Source organism: Strongylocentrotus purpuratus, unplaced genomic scaffold, assembly GCF_000002235.5.
Source record: "Strongylocentrotus purpuratus isolate Spur 01 unplaced genomic scaffold, Spur_5.0 spur5_scaffold_1, whole genome shotgun sequence".
Lineage (NCBI taxonomy): Eukaryota > Metazoa > Echinodermata > Echinoidea > Camarodonta > Strongylocentrotidae > Strongylocentrotus > Strongylocentrotus purpuratus.
In genome coordinates this window covers 4,655,140-4,676,199 of record NW_022145594.1, presented here as the reverse complement: position 1 = coordinate 4,676,199, position 21,060 = coordinate 4,655,140, and the positions used below count along the sequence as shown (strand labels likewise).

Sequence of the window (21,060 nt, the reverse complement as noted above, 5' to 3'; positions counted from 1 at the left end):
ATGTAATGAAACGTCAAAAGACACTGAATTTAGGAGCCACTTTTTTTCTCGTCCAATTTTTCAGGAAATATTTTGCGCCGACTCAGTCAGCCGGTGAATAAGGGGGGGGGGGGGGAGGGTGAGACCACTATTTTTGTTTTTTTACCTGATTCGTGAGAAGAAAAAAAAATTTCTTCATTTTTGTTGTTGTTGACCCGTGAACCCCCCCCCCCCCCCGTGGATCCGTGCCTGCAGAGGATCCAGACGGCGTCAACGGGGGGGGGGGGGGGGGGGGGGGGGGGGGGGGTAGCCAAATCTTAATACAAAATTTAGTGCCGACTCAGCCGGCCGGCGAATAAGCGGGGGGGGGGGGGGAAGGAGGCACTTTTTTTTTGGTCCAATTTTTCAGGAAATATTTTGCGCCAATTCAGTCAGCCGGTGAATAAGGGGGGGGGGGGTAGCCAAATCTTAATACAAAATTTAGTGCCGACTCAGCCGGCCGGCGAATAAGCGGGGGGGGGGGGGGGGGGAAGGAGGCACTTTTTTTTGGTCCAATTTTTCAGGAAATATTTTGCTCCGACTCAGTCAGCCGGTGAATAAGGGGGGGGGGGGGGAGGGTGAGACCACTATTTTTGTTTTTTCACCTGATTCGTGAGAAAAAAAATTTTCATTCTTTTTTGTTGTTGACCCGTCAAACCCCCCCCCCCCCCCCCCCATGGATCCGTGCCTGCAGAGGATCCAGACGGCGTCAAGGGGGGGGGGGGTAGCCAAATCTTATAATACAAAATTTAGTGCCGACTCAGCCGGCCGGCGAATAAGCGCGGGAGGGGGGGGGGGGCGCTTTTGTTTTTCGTTCTTTGCGCGCTCTGTAAGTGACTCGCGTGCTCACTATATTTACCGCCCCCTATAAAATCCTCGCAACGCGCTTGAGAGGATAATAACCCAGGTATAGCAGGCCTGTGAGACCCACATGGCCGGGTCCCACTTTATTCTCTGAAAAGCTTCATTGAGGGTGACTTGAAAAAGTTAATAACTTGGAAGGGAGGGGTGCAACCTGCCACACGTTTGCTTTGATCCATTGCCGAAAATATTTTGGTACCTATCATATCCCCCCCCCCCCCCCCCCCCAAACCACGGATACAAATCCGACACCGTTGTTCTATAATTTCAAACAAACATTGTTACTCATTGTTTTGTAATTTTTGTTGCTTTATCTTATTTTTATTTAGACTCTCGATCTAGCCCCCTCTACATGAATATTATAAGCATGAATATTATAAACATGACATGTACCACGATATCCCAGGTCAATCGCATTATCCCTAGTTAATAGGTCAACTCAGGTCATCTGCAAACGTGCATCAAATTCAACAGGTGTTTAGGAGACATTTTCATGCGGTTTATAAGAACTTTTGCAAGGATGGTAAGTATAGATCATTAGGATTTGTGATTTCATCAAGATTAAACGTATCTAAATGTCAAATTACTGTCCGTATTTCTGGTAAAATCGAAAATATTGCTGTTGAAAATTTGTGTATTGTCCCATGTGTAGAGAACGGTGTTGTAGAAATCAAGATCACTGAAGATTCGATTTGGTGATATCAAATTCGGTGTTGAACTTTGAAAGCTGGTGTTGTTGTTGTGAAGGCACCCACAACAGCCATAACTTCGAGTTTTAAGTCATACTGGTGTTGAGGTTGACCTCGGAAAATATGACGCATTTCCGGTAGTCTGTGTTGTGTTGTCTGCATCTGTTGTTGAGAGCTGGTGTTACATATTGTCTAGATCTACTACTAATCCGATATTGCTTGCAATAGGTGTTGACGATTGACATGTAATTTTTCCCATTCACCAACACCAGCACCTAGGGATCAGGAAATCTGCGATTTCAAGTAGGGTTTTCAGTTGTGACCCCTCTGGGTGAAGACATCCATGTAACAAACTGTAAAATGTCCCTAAAATCATGCCTGTTTTCAACTTGAAAAGAGCATACCTTTTTTCATCAAAAATATTTGTGCCATACATCATGAAAAAGCATAGACTCTCAGCTTTCAAAATATGCATGAATCATTGTAGTACCGTACACACAACTCATTGCAGAAACTTATGAATGAATGTCTCACACTCCGCCCAGTTTTTCCGAGCTGCCTGCGAGCCCAAAAAACTTTGCCGAATGAGATGAGCCCCCTCACGTCGGCGACTTCTCCGCACCCGAACAGAGAAAGATTGACAGAATGACAGGTTTTACATTCACCTGTGTAAACTAGTCCCACACATGCAATAAAAGCGATTGATGTGCGACAGGTCAGAAATCTTGAGTGAATACACATCTAAAATTCACTCTCCGCTCAATACCTATAACGATACAGCTTAGATATTCACAAAAATAGCTCAAAATAGATGTTTAATTCAGATAATGACCGCTCTAACCTTCATAGATATTTACAGGAAAAAATTGAACCAAACTTGCATTTGTCTGTAACTTTTGTTGTAGTAAAGCTGTCGTGATCGAGTACAGTTGTCCGTGTACATTAGCCCCTGAACAGTTATGACAGAGATATGACAGGGTCAGAGGCGTCATAACTACTTAGCCAGGATGTTGTCCTTTATCTTGACAAAGAGGGATTTTTAGTACCGGTACGCATAGCAGACAAATGGCGTACTAACACTGATTTAGTCAAGAAGTGTGCTGTCTTATGACAGCTTCAAGAAACGGCAAAACTAGAAATAAGAGAATGGCAATACATGTTGTAGCCGAGTGGTTTAAGGCACTTGACTGGAGATGCGAAGGTCGAGGGTTGAATCCAGACACGACACTAATATCCTTTGGCAATATATAAACCTGCACTTTTTACTTGCCATCCCGGTGTTAAATGGGTACCCAGTAGGGTGCGTCCGTCATTTTTGAACGTCAAGTATCGCCTGGCTGGAATGCTCCCCAGGGAGTAGAGATTGTGCACACAATGTGTGTGGGCAAGCACTGAATCCAATGACCGGGATAATAGTATCTGTAAAGCGCTAAGAGACATTGTAAGCGCTATGTAAAAGCTGAATATTATTACTGCTATTACATGACCAACGCATACATCTTTTTGGTTGTTTCATTGTTAGGCGTCTGAAGCAAAGCGAGTAAAGCTGAGTGGAGATGATCGATCTCAGAAGCTCTCTGCCCTGACTGGTGCAGGCTGGAAGGAGGTGGAAGGGAGAGATGCAATCCAGAAGGAATTCACTTTTGGAAACTTCAATCAGGTAAAATCGAGATCCTCTGACACTCGTTTCTTGCAGTGTATCATAATTTGTGAATGCTGCCCCTCCCCCCTCCCCCTCCCTTCTCCCCCTCCCTTCTCCCCCTCCCTTCATCACCTTAATCACCTTAATCAGGGAAATTTCATTTTCCAAAAATTATTTCTTTGTTGATTGTTAAGGACAGATTTTTATATGCAATTTTCTTTTTTTAATCCAGAAAGCGTCATGCTTGCACAAGTTTCTGGTTTAACAATAGTTTGTACTCCTCCTCGTGCATCATCGTCACCCCTCCCCCAATTGAGTACCCTCTTTCTTTCTCTTCTTTGTATTTCCCACTTCTTTCAGCCTTTCTTATGTCTCTATTTTACATTTCTCTTTCATCATACCATCCCTCGTCATCACTTCTATTAATTACTTAGCACTTGCCTAGAAGTTGTAAAGTTTTAATGAATTCTTGAATTTCTCGAAAGTAGCTAATTATGGAAATATTTTCATTTGTGAGATTATGTTGGTCAAATCAGTAAAATCATGAGATCTTTCTCTTTCTCTCTCTTTCTCTCTCTTTCTCTCTTCAGGCATTTGGTTTCATGACCCGGGTGGCACTCAAGGCTGAGACCATGAACCATCATCCAGAATGGTTCAACGTCTACAACCGTGTGGACATCACCCTCAGCACTCACGATGTCGGTGGTCTCTCCGACAACGATGTCAACATGGCCAATTTCATTGAGAAGGCAGCAACGTCGGCCAAGTAATTCTCTTCCGCATTGGTTTCAGCTGTAACCGTCCTTCCCACAAGTCTGATTTTCTAGTTAATGTTCATAAAATAAAGCAGCTCGGGGTGCCGTTTCACAAAACTTGTCATCAGTGACGGATGACAGTTTTTTGCTATAAGCTACTGAAATCTTTGCCTCTGATTGGTCATCAGCAGATTTGTCACTGATTTTCGTAATTTGTCATTGAAAAAAGGGTTTGTGAAGCGGGTCCCTGATTGGCCCTCCACTATTTAATTATCCAGCTGGTTTCTTTCAGTCATTACCAAAAGATGCTTTGTATAAAATGTTTCAATTACACACATCTCCAAAAACAAACAAAACAACAACAAAATAATGTATAGCATTTTAACTACCGTACTCACCCTTTTGATATTTTAGGTTTACCTACAACTGCAAGAGGCCCAAAATTGCAAAATGTATTCTCAATAGATATTTCTTTTATGAATTGTATTAAATTACCTTGCATGAATCTTATCTGGCATGGCAACATTAATGTAAGCCTTCATTTCTTGAAATGAAAAAGAAGATCAAGAGATAATATCAAGCTGGAACTGTCACTGGGTGCTAGAATGCTCAGGGAATATCTGAATGCATTTTTGAACAAACCCAATAATTATGATTATACATTATTTTTGTGCAAAACGATGTAACGCATATTTTGTAAATCATTGTGTTTTCTGACCAATAATGCTTATCAAGATAAAAAATAAAAATAATGGAAGATCTGTCTTTAACCAATCAGAGTTGAGCTTTAAAAGCTAGGTGAATTTTTTATTGAAAGCTGGATTCTGATTGGCCCAGAGGTGACGTGGAGTTGAACATTTGGAACTTCCTTGCTTAGGGTTAGACTCTGTCACTGTGACAATCATCATTCTAATTCATATTATTTCCTCTAAGGTCAACAATAACACATGCTGAAGATTTGTTTGTTATAATAGGTTAGAGTAATATTCCTTATTCCGACAGATATATTTGTATATTTTAGTTTTAATAGTGGCATGTTCCCACCCTTGAAATTAAAACTGGTATTCAAAAGATTTTGGCACAATTGAACCTTATCTTTTCCTCCATTTTAAGAAGTTGTGCTCTTCAAGCAACTTAATTTTATTGAAATTTAACTGAAATAATACTCCTACCTTCCCTGTATCGGGCAGATGATCTGAATATGGAGTTTGACTCAAAGGAAAATGTTTTATTCAGAGGTGGTATTTTGAACAAGATGTTTTGTTTTAAAACAATATTAATTATCATAGCAATCTCCAATTGCGCTGAGCTTACACTTTCCATTTGTGCTTGTGGAGATGTCTCTCTTAAAGTGGGACTGCACTACTTGTAGCTACTTGTGCCCTCTATACAACAAACAATGCCTAATCGGTGACCATTGGTCCCCCATGATCCTCTTTTACTTATGTTAACTGAGAGCTGAGTTGATGAGATAGCCACCTGTCCAGTGACCTTGCAGGGCGCTCTAATCCCTCCTGTAAACTATGGCAGATAAATTTTAAAGTGGGACTGCACTACTTGTAGCTACTTGTGCCCTCTTTACAGCCAACAATGCCCAAGTGGTACCTGTTGATCCCCCATGGTCCCCTTTTCTTATGTTAATTGAGATAACAACCTGTCAGTGACCATGCAGGGAGGTCTAAACCCTCCTGGCCAAGCTTGTGCAGATAGGCTTTAAGTTCACGCGAACACAGTCAGCTTTGCACAGACCTTAACCAAATAATTTGTATTTGTTATGACAATTATCATTGTTTTACTAACATAAAAAAATAACACCATTTTCAGAATACCACCCCTGGTTTAAACAGTGAAAATAGAAGAACACATTCTTAAATTTAAAATGTGTTGTTTAAAACACAAATCACAATGATACTGAAATGAAATGGCAAAGTATGAGATGACAAATGATACATTATGCTGCGTATAGGCAATAAACTAACCTCAATTGACAAGTACAGGTATGAAATCAACGTTGGCAGAGAACATATTTATGTCCAAAAGCAGTAGAAAAAAATGCATGTGGTGTCTTTATTACATAAATACAGAAGGTAAAGCTAGTTTTGGTGTGAATGCTGGATGAAGCATTCCTCAACTGTCATTGTATTTGTGAACAAGTGAAATGTACATGTACATGTATATTGGAATCACATAGCAATCGGATATAAACATGTATTGCCCAAATCATGGTCCATCTAATGGTACTCGTGTTTAACATTTGAAAGTACCTCTAATTGAATTTTTGATGTACATGCATTTATTTATGTGTATGCAGCACAATCAAGAAGAAAATGTGAATGATTATCTAATGTTTAAATGGAAAAGGTTCTAAGCACGAAAAAAAACTATTCTTGAGTGTATTCTAGAATTTCTGGTGATGAAATTCTATTTTGGGAGAAATTGGTTCAGAGTAATGGCGAGTTATAATGCAATATTAAAGTGGGTTGCCTACATCAGAACAGTCATGTAAAAAGGCACTAACGCCATATAAGATCCAAGAAATCACATCCAATAAGACTCCACTTTTTCAACATGGGTCGGGATGATTTTGTAACTCGACCCAGGTAACGTAAATGGGTACCTGGCAAGAATTCATTCCTTGAAATGCTAGAGTGCCATAACTGCAGCCATGCTAAAGCCAGGGTAATAATAGTGGAGTACCAGGGCCCCACTTCACAAAATTTGTCATCAGTGACAAATGACAGTTTTTGTTAAAAGCTAGTGAAATCCTTGCTTCTGATTGGTTATCAGCAGATTTTTGTCACTTTTCATTGAAAAAAGGCTTTTGGAAACGAGTCCCAGGAAACGAGTCCCAAGAGTGTTAAGTCTGACTGACATTAATACAAGAACCCACTATTGTTATTGTTTATTTGACTAATGAACTTTGTTATTCCGTGCAAATTTCTTTTTCTCGTTGCCAGAACTCCAAAACTAACTAAACATCATCCAGGAACCCTGTACTTGCTCTTCATTTTATCTCATGTTTAGCTTGGGTGAAGTGAAAAGATGTGAGTAAATTTGTAACATCACTTTATTAAAGTTAAAATGGAGATATCATAGTTTGGTGAAGAGGAATTATTTAAAATCATGTAAACAAACAAAACACCTTAAGATTAGCAACCAAAGCTGAATCTACTGTTTTGTGTGCTTCATTTTTTTATCCTGTACATTGTGTGAGCCTATATCATCAATATATACTTCAGGTATTTGTTTTCTTGTTTCAGTCGAGTCTTTTTGTAAACCTATGTAATGATGTGAATAATGGTGACCATTTAAGCTGGGATTATGCTTTTGAATTCCAGAAAGTATTCAATAAAATTCAGGAAATTGAAAGGAATTATCTTGTGTGCTATTTTGTAAAGTTTGTGTGACCGTTCAATCAGCAGCAGATGAACGGTTCCATGCGATGTGTCCCATACACATATAATAATAATTCGTTTTTATATAGCGCATAATACATTACAAAGTAGGTCCCTATGAGAAATATTGGGTACCGAGTTCCTTTTACTTTTTACAACAATTAAAATAAATGTGTTTTTAGGGTGGACTTAAACTTATTTATTGTGACAATGTTTCTAAGTGAGTCTGGGAGGCTATTCCATAAAACTGGGGCAGCATGGGCAAATGAACATATATGTGTTTGTCAAAATAGGAGGAATGATCAAAGATTTCTTACATATGGCATGGGAAAATCAGGATAATGATAGCAGACATGCTGATTGGAAAATCATGTTGATATAGGTGATAATGATGATAGAAATGATGATGTACTAATAACAATAATAGACATGGGGGTGTTTCACAAAGTTCCTAAGTTGGACTTAACTCTAAGTTGGACTTAAAAATTATGGACCGCCATTGGAGCCTTAAAATGAAATATATTCAAAAGCAGAAATTCAAGTATTTTAGACTTTTTATAATTTCCACAACAAGAACATGAAATCTCCTTGATAATAGAAAATATGAATGATTTGAATCAACATTTTATGCCTTTCAAAATAACTTTTACAAAATATTTTCAAAGATGCTAATGGCTTTCCATAATTTTTAAGTCCAACTTAGAGATAAGTTCAACTTAGGATCTTTGTGAAATACCCCCGTTATAACTATAATGTATTTCCATATTCGAGATTCTCCACATAGTACATGCATTGTAGTGGTAAAACAATAATACGATCGAAGGGCAAAGGTATTATCACCATCATCTATTTCAACATGATTACTATCATTATCCTTATTAAAGGTACTATGTCCCATTTGCAGGCCCAAAAAATAAAAAAGTTAAATTACAACTGTATTTGAAAGACAATACTAATTTAGAAAGGTGGGGCTTGAAAATGTATTCAAGTAGGAAAATAACGACTATTAGTTGTCAAATCGACTTTAGGGCTATAGAGCCCAAAAGTAATAGTCTTGATTTTCAGACAATTGTACCGAATGGTCATACGTTTTATGCTGCGCAAAGATTCAATCAGTTTAATCTTGGCCATCACAAGTAGTGGGTTATTGATGTAGACAAATGCTCATGTACCCTTTACAACTCTTTTCATGTATGTTATTACTAAAGAAGAAAAAAGCCAGTCAGTCACTCAAAAGTGTCTGACAGTGAAGTCTAGCAAGTAAACGGGTTTCCTTGCATAATTTGAATACGAGGACACTGCTAACGTTTAAATTTCACAGATAGGACATACATGACATATTCATAATTCCTGCAAAGTTCTACAGCATTTTGCAAAAGGGACATAGTACCTTTAAATGATGGTAGATGGATGAATAACTGTAAAAAATAGCTTGAAATGTTGAACCAATTATGGCAAGTAGGCCTAAACATAATCTAAAACAGAGAGGAAATTATTATATTGCAACTGTCAAAATAATAATAAATAGGGATAGAGCAACGTCGATCTGGCGCTGCTCAGTGGCTGCCGGGCTCACGATCAAATGGGCAAAATAAATTTCCGTTTCGGTTTAATAAATTTGGAGTGGACCATTAAAGATTATTATTATTATTATTATTATTATTATTATTATTATTATTATTATTATTATTATTATTATAAGATCCATAAACTGAAAAAGTACGCATGCAGGTTTGTTATGGAACAGGTTAGAACGTTGGTCAAATCATATAAAATGGAATAATTACGATAAAAAATATATTGTGACGGACACGGTTCGCCACCTTGGGTGACACGGAATATTTGTCAGGATGCCCCGTGCCAGGCCAAGAGCTCTCCGTCCGATTGGTCAAAATATATAACCATTGCTTGATGGCTGGAGTTATCATTTACTTCTCACAGGCATCACAGGCGTATCAACAATCAATCATCCGTCGACTGCAATCGGTCACCCAAACGTCTTGAGCACAGCATCAACCAATTGATCATCCCTCGAGCAATCAATCATCCATGCTTCGTAATCACCTAACAGTCACTGATTCTCACCCGTTTGTCTACGTTCCACTGCTCTAAAGAAATCAGACCAGAATCACGGGTTATATGTCAAAAAGCTTTAATGCTTACCTAAACATCAGTTTCTTGTGATTGAGATAATCTACTCCCCTGAAAGCAAGATATAGAATGCAAAATGATATTCTACTTCACATTTTATGGAGTCAGATCAAGAACACAAATAAATAAGAAGAAAACAAAAAAATTGTGAAATTTGATGTACAAAAGGCAATGGCTGACCTAAAAAGGTGACCTTACCCCCCCCCCCCCCCCCCCTGAGTCGTTTTTTTTTTTTGGGGGGGGGGGGACTAAAAAAAAAAAAAAAATGTTCTCTATTCCAACGTGTGCCCCCCTTCCCCCCTCCCCCCCCCCGCAAGAAATTCCTGGATCCGCCCCTGAGTCTGTAGGACCCAATTTACCATATTTTCTGCTATTTTCCAAAAGTTATAAATACCAGTGCATTTTATCAATACAGAACCATTGCTATCTATATAACAAAAACAAATAAACATGTAAAAAAAAAATAAGTGGAATAACCAACTATGGAACTGCACATACATGTACTATAGTCCACACATGGGCACGGGGGCGGCAATCCCGGGGGACGGCACCTCCCCCCTCAATTTTTTTTTAGGGGGGATTCCCCCCCCCCCCAATTTTTCCTGAGCTTCCTGTGGCTCTGTCCCCTGGACCCAACTATAGGGGCCTAAGGTGAGCCGCCCTGCATGGATGCTCATTTGACCGTTATTAAATGCCTAAAACCCCTGAGCTTTATGGGGCTCTGCCCCTTCACCCCGGCCAGGCGCCAATTTACGCTCCACTTTCTTTGCTCTACCTGATCGTAAATACTTTAGCCCCCCCCCCCACTTTGAAAAACGTTACGCGGGGCCTTCATGTGACATGTAAGAATGGTGGTGATGCAAATTTTTTCTCACCCCCCCCCAAACGTTTTTGGTCATTACGCCCCGATTACGCCACTGCTCCCTCATCCACCGCTTTTCGTCGGAGTCCCTGTGGTCATGAAAAGAAATCGCTGCCCCTGTCCATGGGTTATCCTATAAACTATAGCAAAACGAAACATTAAATGGATTCTTTTCGCTTTTTCTATAAGCCGGGGGGGGGGGGGGGGGCGTAAGAGGACCTTTTTTTGGGAGGGGGGGGAGGGGCCCCAAAAATTTCGCAACAACTCAGCCAGCTGCTGAATAAGCGGGGGTGGGGGGGGGGGTAAGAGGACATATTTCTTTTTTTTGGGGGGGGGGGGGTCCCAAAATTTGAAAATTTGACTGATCGACATTCCGTTTCGTTGGGAGGGGGAGGGGGTTTCCCCAAAAAACATACACATAAAACAACTGAAGGGGGGGGTTAACCCCAAAACCACCACCCCCCCCCCCCCCCCCCCCGGCCCCCCTGCCTACGCGCAAATAAATGCCCCGACTCTAAAGTAAAAGCACTTTCGCCGAGGAATTTTTTAGCACGGGAATGATCTAGCACAGATCAAATGCGTATATACGGTACCTACGTATACAGTATACATCTAGCGCTACCATACCGTGCATTTAGCACAGAATTTATGGTGTTGCGGGCGCTGTTGTTTCTTCTACATTTCTCGATGATTTGGAGTTCACTTTCGTGATTTGTAAGTTTTAACAATTATTTTGCCACATAAATATACTTAAAATATGATGACCTTTGAAATTATATTTGTGTGACTATATTATGCTTTTTATAGCAAGTTTTCAGAAATCACGAACGCTTTTTTTAATTGACCCAACCCGTCGCATCTAGCTGGGCGTTTTCCCGGGCCTGCCCAGCGGGCTAGGTCCCCCTTGACTTGTGTTGCACGAAATGAAGCTTGCTTCGAATGTTATTGTTACTGCTATATGCTAGGCTTTCTACGAGGTCCTGAGAATTGGGGTTTTGTGAAACGTTGGCATAAATACAGGGGGGCCATTCTATCGACACGTTTGTAAATTTTTTCTATCAATAAACCTTTTCACTGCAGAAACCCTGAAATGAAATCTCTGCTTTGGATCGTCAACTGAATCTCAATGCAATGGAGCCTCATCACAAAGGTCATCCGAGCCACGGGCGACCATCCTCTTCACAAGACTACCGCTATCCTCCTGCGTCCACGCACCACTTTCCTGCCGGTCCTGGCCCGTCCTTTCAACATGCCTATGCAGCCAGCTTGATTGCAGCAGGTCATCCTGAACAGCAGCAGCAAGCAGCCATGCTGCATCAGCGGGATGTTATTACCAGGCTACCTCCAAGGATTGATAACAGAAGTGGGTAGCTTTCCTTTGGTCTTAATTCTTTTTGTTTTGGGTTTAACGTGTACCAAGCACCTCAAAGAAAGCTAGAATGTATAAAAAACCGACCCCAAAAGACTTTGTCTAGCAATTCTATTAGGTAAATGGAATAGTATTCTGAAGGAAATACAGGGTTAAATAAAACCCGCATATACATGTACAGAAACCCAAGTCTGACTTGGTGATCTATTCTGTGAGAGTGCGTACTGTACATGTGTATTAAATAGTCTACTCAACAAGATGTTTTACTGTTCACTGAGGGTCCCTTTAAATCTGCAACTTCCTTTAAAACTACAGTCTAGACTCTAGAGTTTACATTTTGGCAATAACGTACATGTACACATGTACATTTATGACCCCAAATTACAGAACTTTTGTAGACTAAACGATATTTGAAACAAGCCAGTGCCATGCGAATTATAATAATAATAATAGTGGGTTCTTGTATAGCGCTCATGTCTGTCAGACTTGACACTCCTGGCGCTCCCGATTAGGATGATATATTTCAGTTAATGTGCAGTTTGTTAACCCATTGCTTACAGGAAGTGAATTGTTCATTTGTTGTTAAAGGTACTATGTCCCATTTGCAGGCCCAAAAAATGAAAAAGTTAAATTCCATCTGCATTTGAAAGATAATACTAATTTAGAACTTACCTAAAAAAGGTGGGGCTTGAAAATGTCTTCAAGTGGGAAAATAACGACTATTAGTTGTCAAATCGACTTTAGGGCTATAGAGCCCAAAAGTAATAGTCTTGATTTTCAGACAATTGTACCGAATGGTCATACGTTTTATGCTGCGCAAAGATTCAATCAGTTTAATCTTGGCCATCGCAAGAAGTGGGTTATTGATGTAGACAAATGCTCATGTACCCTTTACAACTCTTTTTATGTATGTTATTACCAAAGAAGAAAAAAGGCCAGTCAGTCACTCAATAGTGTCTGACAGTGAAGTCTAGCAAGTAAACAGGTTTCCTTGCATAATTTGAATATGAGGACACTGCTAACGTTTAAATTTCACAGATAGGACATTTATGACATATTCATAATTCCTGCAAAGTTCTACAGAATTTGAGGTTGGCTGCAAAAGGGACATAGTACCTTTAATGTGCAGTTTGTTAACCCATTGCTTACAGGAAGTGAATTGTTCATTTGTTGTTAAAGGTACTATGTCCCATTTGCAGGCCCAAAAAATGAAAAAGTTAAATTCCATCTGCATTTGAAAGATAATACTAATTTAGAACTTACCTAAAAAAGGTGGGGCTTGAAAATGTCTTCAAGTGGGAAAATAACGACTATTAGTTGTCAAATCGACTTTAGGGCTATAGAGCCCAAAAGTAATAGTCTTGATTTTCAGACAATTGTACCGAATGGTCATACGTTTTATGCTGCGCAAAGATTCAATCAGTTTAATCTTGGCCATCGCAAGAAGTGGGTTATTGATGTAGACAAATGCTCATGTACCCTTTACAACTCTTTTTATGTATGTTATTACCAAAGAAGAAAAAAGGCCAGTCAGTCACTCAATAGTGTCTGACAGTGAAGTCTAGCAAGTAAACAGGTTTCCTTGCATAATTTGAATATGAGGACACTGCTAACGTTTAAATTTCACAGATAGGACATTTATGACATATTCATAATTCCTGCAAAGTTCTACAGAATTTGAGGTTGGCTGCAAAAGGGACATAGTACCTTTAATGTGCAGTTTGTTAACCCATTGCTTACAGGAAGTGAATTGTTCATTTGTTTTTAATATGCCTGTGGGAATGAAAGAATTCAGTAGTCAATTGGTTAACATTTATTTAAGTTAGTATTGTCTGTTGGGAGCCAGGGGAGTACAAATAATCAAATAATTCCCCTGGCTCTCAACAGAGAGGTTAAATTATATTACATTGTTATGTTATTTATGTTATTTGTGCTTACTGTCTATGATATGTTAATGTATTGTTATATTTATACAAATGTGAGCTGTAAAACGATTTTTATGCCTTCATTTTATTTTGTGCATGACAATAAAGAAATTCAATTCAATTCAACATGATTAAAAAAAACTAATGAGACTCACAATCATGTCCTTACCTTTCCTAGTTTACCAGCAAGCGGACTCACTAGCCGTCATTCCAGGAAACGTGGACCCTCTGGATCATCAGCGATCTGATGCCTTCAAGAAACAAGCCCTCACGGCCAACCCTTACTTCTACCATCCCAACTTTGCAGTGGCGTCCTCTGCTGTGGATCATCTCCAGTCATCACTAGGAGTTACCAAAGAGTGCCCACCCAACCTGGTCATAGGGTCTGCAATCGCAATGGACAATGCACCACTTGACCACAGCCATATGGTCAGTAACATGGACATGGCTTCATCTACATCATCACCAAGTACCTGTGCATCATTGCAGCCACCAAACAACCCTGAGGCTACGGGCGAACCAAGTGCCAATGTAGATCCGATGATGCGGAAGGAAGCGGTCATCGCAGGATCTGTCAAGGAACCTTCTGCATTCGAAACGGCAGAGCTGCGGCGTCTTAAGTATGCCCCGAAGGCCAATTCCCTGATACAGACCCTCCTGCGTAAGGGAGGCCAACCTCCGGATGGGCTCAGCTATGACCAGTACTCGGAGGATCCCAATGATGTCCGTGTCATTGCTACCAGGTCCATCGAGCCAGGGCAGGTGTATGGACCTCTGAAAGGAAACGTGAAGACGTTGGACTGCCTACATAACACACAGGCTTGGGAGGTAGGTGCATTAGAGAAGAGAAAGAAAGGGAATGCCGAGTAATTTAACTATTTAGAGCTCCAAACAAGCTTCGGTGAAAACAGATTGAATATATTAGTGCTGTAGTCAAACGTTTAACCGTCCGGTATCCGACCGTCCATGGCGCTATCCGTTTTCAATTGGACGGTTTCGTTCTCCCGTTTTTTTAAATTTGTTTTGTTATTATTTTTTTTACAGGAAAATCATAAGAAATCACATCATCAACAAATAATGTACATAATTAGAAACAAAATCACTGAACAAAAACAAGTTTGGGCGACATTACAGTCATCATAAGTCAGCCCTGACTCTTGAATGTTTAATTGCAGAGCAACAATCTACACGATAACAATCAACTGCAAGATTGTAGATTAAGAAGTTGACTCGTAAAACTAAGTTCCCAGCCTTGAAATACATGCACAATACTTCACTGATGCCATTTTAATCCCAGATCCTGACCTTGCAATATCACGATCCCGAGCTATAAACATGAATACACGTGCGTACTAGATTCATTAGCTTCATAAACAAAGTGAAACCCAGTCATTGTTTCAAAGCATGCCTGACAGTTAAGTCTCTGTTTTTGTTCAGTGATTTTCTTTCTAATTATGTACATTATTTGTTAACAATGTGATTTCTTATGATTTTCCAATTAAAACACAAATTTTGAAGAAAAAAGAAAAAAGAAAAAAAAAAATATATATATATATATATATATATATATAAATCGTTTAATCGAAAAACCGTCCGATTTTAACTGGCGGTTAAACGGAATTGGAGATATCCGTGATGTTACAAGTAAAACATTAAAATATATCAATATCTGTAAAATGAAAGTTTTTTAACAGCATTTGATAAGGACAAGGACAGCATTTTCTCTTACCGGTACGTTGTTATACAATATATGTTGTGCAGTGATGTCTTATCGATTTTCATTATAACAAAAACATCATTGCCCTTGATAATAATAGTGGCAGTTTTTGTGAAATCCAAATATCTAACTTAATTTTTTTGTATACCGGTAGCCTATTGACAGGACTTTTTCATTGACTTGCAGACATGTATTTCAATCGTTAGTCAGGGAATAATTTTCCTCAAATTTTTTGATTAGCAATTTCAGCTGATGGATAAATATTTCAAATGAAATTCTGTACATTTCTATGGAAGAAAACTGCTACACAAAAGATATTTTGTATAGCAATCATGCAAAAATGCATAGCAAATTACTATGCAATACCAGGAAAATTATTCCCTGGTTAGTGCAGCTTTTCCACTTTGACGGTTCATTGTTATGTTGAAATAAATGTGATTTCATTTTTCTTCTCTCTCTCTCTCTCTCTCTCTCTCTCATCAGCTATGCCTGGATGGAATGGTGGCCGCTTACATTGCACCCACACCGAGGAAGGAATGGATGGGTTACGTCCGCAACGCTCACTTCCTTGAGGAATACAACCTTGAGGCAGGTCAGGTCTATGGACGGATTCACTTCACGGTGATCAGAAGGATCGAACCGGGCGCTGAACTGAAGGTCTTCTACAGTGATGTTTACAGAGAGAACTGTGGATTCATGTATGACTTGGCTGCCCTGAATTATAATAAAGGTACAATAAGACCAGCAGGGGAGTGTTTCACCAAAATCCTAAGTGGAACTTAACACTACATCGGACTTGAACATTATGGAGAGCCATTTGTAGCCTTAAAACAAAATATATTCAAAGGCAAAATTTCAAGTATTTTAGACTTTTCTTAAATTCAACATCAATAGCATGAAATCTTGTTGATAATAGAAAATATGAATGTTTTGAATCATCATTTTATGCCTTTTAAAATAACTTTTACAAAACATTTTTAAAGATGCTAATGGCTTTCCATAATTGTTAAGTTCAACTTAGGATCTTTGTGAGAAAAAAAATCCTGGCCTGCCTAAGCCACAGTAAATCCTATGTTTGAAATGAAAATTTGTGTGCAAGAAATTATACTACTTATATTCAGTGAATATTAGATACTGAAATGTGCAGCACTATGTTTTGGGTCAGTTAATCTTGTCTCTATAAAGTTGGAGAGGTTTATCCTGGCATGTGTAGATAGAGCAGATGATTGGTAACTGTCTTGATGAGCTCTATGTGTTCTTCAATGATATTCCATTAGATATAATTTGACAACCGGTTTTCATAGATTTGAGCGAGACTTGCAAGTTACACCAGTATCACCACATATTCTTTCGACAGGGTTATTCCGACCAACAGCCAATCAGAATCCATCCTTAGCCAACCATTCAGAACCATTTGACTGGTGCTGTGGACCCTACCCAAGGGTATATAAACCCCTATCCAACCATACACACTCATCCCGAAGACAATAGGTACAACCTATTGAAATGTTGAAAGCATGGGTGGGCCCTTGTCAGGGTCAACTAACCCTGTCGACAAAATAGGTGGTGTAACTGCAAACCTTGCTCAAATCTATCCTCTCCATGGAAGCCTTCTAAGATTACAGTTTTCATAGATTGCAGCCCGTGTAATGTACAATGTAGGCATTAGTTCAAGTTCAGAATCAACAGGTGAAATGCTAGATGCTTTAAGTTATCATTTCATACCTGCCAGCCCTTCCAAGTAATTCAGAATATTCTGATTTTCTGGATTTTTAAGACCAAAAATTCGGAATATTCCGACTGCAACTTTTCAAAATTGTGATTTTTTTTTTTTTTTTTTTTTTTTTTTTTGGGGGGGGGGTTGTTGTGCTTAAGCCAAATTAAGCTTGCTTTATCATGTGCCGCGATTTCTTATTTTTTAAGGCATACCGTGCTAGAAATTCCTAATTCTTATTTTCAAATGTTGGCAGGTATGTCATTGGTTACTCATTTATGTATGACTCTTTGGCTGTTTTATAGACAAGAAGTGTGCAAGGTGGCTTATAGTAATTTAAGACAATCTCTCATGGTGGAATGCAGATTGTATGTTTGATTAAAGGGTTTCATGTTTGTTATTTACTAACTTCTTTTTGTTTGTTTTTATTTTCCTTCTCATTCAGACACAGACAGCTTTTCCTGCACCATGTGCAATGTAAAGATTGACAACTCCAAGAGCATGGTGAGACACTACAAGGTTACCCATCCCGATGATGGTCTGCAGGAGGAGAAAGCACTGCCTCTGAAGGTTGCAGAGAGACTGAAGCTGCTGAATGCACAGTGTAAGCTACCACCGCAGTATGAAGAAGAGGAGGAGGAAGAAGAAGATGAAGAGACTCAGGAGGACAACACTGAAGCAACAGAAAAGAACAATGATGGACAAGATCCCACGCCACCGGTTCAGAAGGAACCATCGACGAAGAATGTCCAAAGAGTTCAGGTTAACCATAGTGCTAAGAGGAAAATACAGGATGATGGTGATTCCCAGCGATTCATTTGCCCAACCTGCGGCAAGAACTTCCCCACCCATGGTCGTTTGGTCATGCATGAGTCGTTTCATGGTGGGGACGATGAAGCAGACAATGATAGTGAGGAAGACGATCTTGATGACAATGGTGCTGATTACAGAGACGATGGAGATGGACTTAAATGTCCAATCTGCGGTTTCACTTTTGACAATGAGCATAAGTTTAAGGTTCACAAGAAGAAACACAAAACTCATCGCTTTATGTGCAAACAGTGTGGGAATCTATACACCCGCAAGACCTACATGTACCGTCATCAGCGAGAGCTCCATGGGGGCGTTTACATACGCGCCCGACGCAACGTCAATGCATTCATGCAGAACTATACAGCTGGCAAAGCTCCTCAAGAAAAAACCATCACAGGCAAGGAGTCTGCTAAAAAGAATGCAGCCAATCGTTGCAACATCTGCAACTACGTGGCCAGTTCGCAAGGATTGCTTGGAGAGCACATGGCGCAGCATCGAGACAAACCTTATGGATGTGAAAAATGTGGTTGCATGTACGCGGGTAGGAGCAAATTGTACAAACATCTACGACTGAAGCATGGTGCCTCGCAGGAACGGTTCCTAACGCCACAGAGGAGAGAGAATATTCTGAAGTACCTTGCTGAACAGACTGTACAGGGTATCCGGTGCAAGGAATGTGGATTTACCTGCCGCGATGAGAAATCTCTCCAAGAGCACAAACAAACCCACAAGTACCCGAGAAGGGCTAGTGATCCACAGGCTTTACGTGATGTTGAATGCTGTGAAATGTGTGGTTTTAAGACAGCCGATGAGGAGCGCTTCACGGAACACATCAGCAAGCACGTCACTTACCCGCATGGTTGCAGGAAGTGTGGGAATACTTACATGACTAAAAAGTCACTCCTTAGACATCATCAGGAGAAGCATCAGGACCAATATCTGGATAATAAGGAAATAGATCGAAGCATAGGGCGAAGAGCAACTTTGACACACGCAAGGCACAAGAACGCCTGCCCTAAATGTGCCTTTTACACTCCACAGAAGGCAGTTCTTCAGAAGCACATTTCCAAGCATCGTAGATTTCCATATGGATGCATCGAGTGTGGCATTGTGTACACACGCAATAGCACCTTACGCAGACACCAAAGAGCAAAGCACTTGCATCTCTTCATAGGAGAGGTAGCACAACCAAACAAGGATGAAATCTCTGGGCTCCTGGAGAGCGTCACTTCTCCCGAGAATCTTCAAGTCCAGGGAAACACCTGTCCAAGATGTGGGTTCCAGACACCGGACAAGAATTTCCTGACAGACCATGTCATCCTGCACCTAACCCACCCTCATGGTTGCAATGTGTGTGGCAATGTTTACACAAAGAGGAAATTCATGGTCAGGCACAGACGAGAGAAGCACCCTGAGGCTTTAGTAGGCGATGGTGACGTTGCGCCCGAGGAAGGTGACAAGGGTAGTGCCTCTGACATGGGAGGGGTGGAAGATGGAAGCGAAGATGATGGTTCCATATCAGGAGAGGATCATAGTGGGGAAGGGGACAGAGAGGGTAATGATTATTATGGGAGGGGTGATGGGATAGATGGGGAGGTTCATAGTGGGGAAGGGGACAGAGAGGGTAATGATTATTATGGTAGGGATGATGGGATAGATGGGGAGGAGGAGGAAGAAGAGGCAGAGATGGAAGGAGGAGAGGAATATTCAGATGAAAGTGAAGGTGAATACGATGATGATGATGATAATGAAGAAGACATTGAGGATGAGGTGTAAGGTATTCAAAACATACATCAAGTTTACATGGCCTATGTTAGGGCACTTGCTTTTACAGTGAAGGCATTTTGCCTCAATCTTAGATGTTTATATACTGCTCTTAAGCACAAATATTTTTTTGCTACACAAATGTTATGGTTCTATCAGCAAACAATGTTCCAAACTAGTGTAGAACACTACATGAAAGTTATTTGCATGTAAAAAGGCATTTAAGGGTATCCAGGTAGCGAAAGATTTTGGCCTTCCCTGATACTACCCTTCCCCCTTTTAATAATTAAGAATCAGATAAAAGACAATGATTATTAGAACTACATACAGTCAAATCTGTCTGCAGCCACCTAAGGGAAACATAAATTAACCTCTGTAAACAGGTTCTTCAACACACATTTCTTTCTTGAGTGAGACAAAATGTGTGGCTTGTTTAAAGGTAAAGACCAGTATTGGAAATGCCCCAATTTCAAAAAATGAAATGGAAGCTCTTTGTTACCAATCATGTGAAAGAATATGTTTTTACTAATACATGATGATAACAAATTTGACGGGTAACCGCCTACTAATTGATATATTTGGTAAATTAGTTTATCTATGGTCTGTGAGAGATAAACGCATGTGTCGCGCACGTGTGCGTATAGTCCCATATACACCTTTCTGTGTATAGTGCTTGTAAATTTAAGAAGACTCAACCAATTTTCTTATCATTTTGATGATTCTAGAACCTTGCAGTACACACCAAAACTTATATTTTATGCTAGATGATCAACCTTTTCTGATCCATTCCACAACGTTTCTTTCACAATGCAATCGCATGACCATAACTGGTCTTTAGCTTTAACCCTTACTGTACTGGGCTATTTCGAGCACTCTCTGACTGGGGGGGGGGGGGGGGGGGCCTGGGAGGCCCCCCCCCCTATGATCTCGGCCGTCGAATGTCCGATGACCGCGAAAATTTGCATGTTTGTGTAAGGAACAAGATGGTATAATTAGTTTTTTCCGAATATGCAAATTTTTGTCGTTATAGCCTAATTAATTATGCAAAATGCTAATTTTATGCATTTTACAGAAAACTCTACATATTTGTCCGTAGACTTGTGAAGAATCTTGAAAATGTATTGAATAAATATTTCCTTCATCTCAAATTCATGAGGTTTCATTATTTTTATGATATTTGAAAATGCATAGGTTAATTTGCATAAATTATGAATACGCATTCATGAATATCAAATCTGGAAATATATATATAGGGAACTAGAATCATTACAAAAATTGTCAGACTCCCCTTTTTGAATTTTGAAACTCATTATTCATATAAAACTTCTTTTCTAACACAAAATAGTTATTTGATGTAATTAATAATGATAATTTTTGCAAATTTG

At 39.7% G+C, this 21,060-nt stretch overlaps 2 protein-coding genes across 2 annotated transcripts; both read left to right on the top strand.

The window, feature by feature from the left end:
- Window positions 1-1,271: 1,271 nt before the first annotated feature.
- Window positions 1,272-5,327, top strand: LOC594614 (probable pterin-4-alpha-carbinolamine dehydratase). Its single transcript, XM_794049.5, has 3 exons — window positions 1,272-1,402; window positions 3,091-3,228; window positions 3,801-5,327. The coding sequence occupies exons 1-3, from the start codon at window positions 1,373-1,375 to the stop codon at window positions 3,978-3,980; spliced, it is 348 nt and encodes a 115-aa protein (XP_799142.1). The 5' UTR covers window positions 1,272-1,372; the 3' UTR covers window positions 3,981-5,327.
- Window positions 5,328-11,002: 5,675 nt separating this feature from the next.
- On the top strand, window positions 11,003-20,157 carry LOC582522 (PR domain zinc finger protein 15). Its single transcript, XM_030977550.1, has 6 exons — window positions 11,003-11,087; window positions 11,454-11,736; window positions 13,846-14,495; window positions 15,868-16,114; window positions 17,544-19,507; window positions 19,577-20,157. The coding sequence occupies exons 2-6, from the start codon at window positions 11,505-11,507 to the stop codon at window positions 19,685-19,687; spliced, it is 3,204 nt and encodes a 1,067-aa protein (XP_030833410.1). The 5' UTR covers window positions 11,003-11,087; window positions 11,454-11,504; the 3' UTR covers window positions 19,688-20,157.
- Window positions 20,158-21,060: the final 903 nt, after the last annotated feature.

Coding starts and splice junctions, on each gene's coding strand:
- LOC594614 (XM_794049.5), top strand. CDS start 1,373: ATGCGGTTTATAAGAACTTTTGCAAGGATG. Junction 1,403..3,090: donor TAAGAACTTTTGCAAGGATG/GTAAGTATAGAT, acceptor TTTCATTGTTAG/GCGTCTGAAGCAAAGCGAGT. Junction 3,229..3,800: donor CTTTTGGAAACTTCAATCAG/GTAAAATCGAGA, acceptor TTCTCTCTTCAG/GCATTTGGTTTCATGACCCG.
- LOC582522 (XM_030977550.1), top strand. CDS start 11,505: ATGGAGCCTCATCACAAAGGTCATCCGAGCCACGGGCGACCATCCTCT. Junction 14,496..15,867: donor ATAACACACAGGCTTGGGAG/GTAGGTGCATTA, acceptor CTCTCTCATCAG/CTATGCCTGGATGGAATGGT. Junction 19,508..19,576: donor GTGATGGGATAGATGGGGAG/GTTCATAGTGGG, acceptor ATAGATGGGGAG/GAGGAGGAAGAAGAGGCAGA.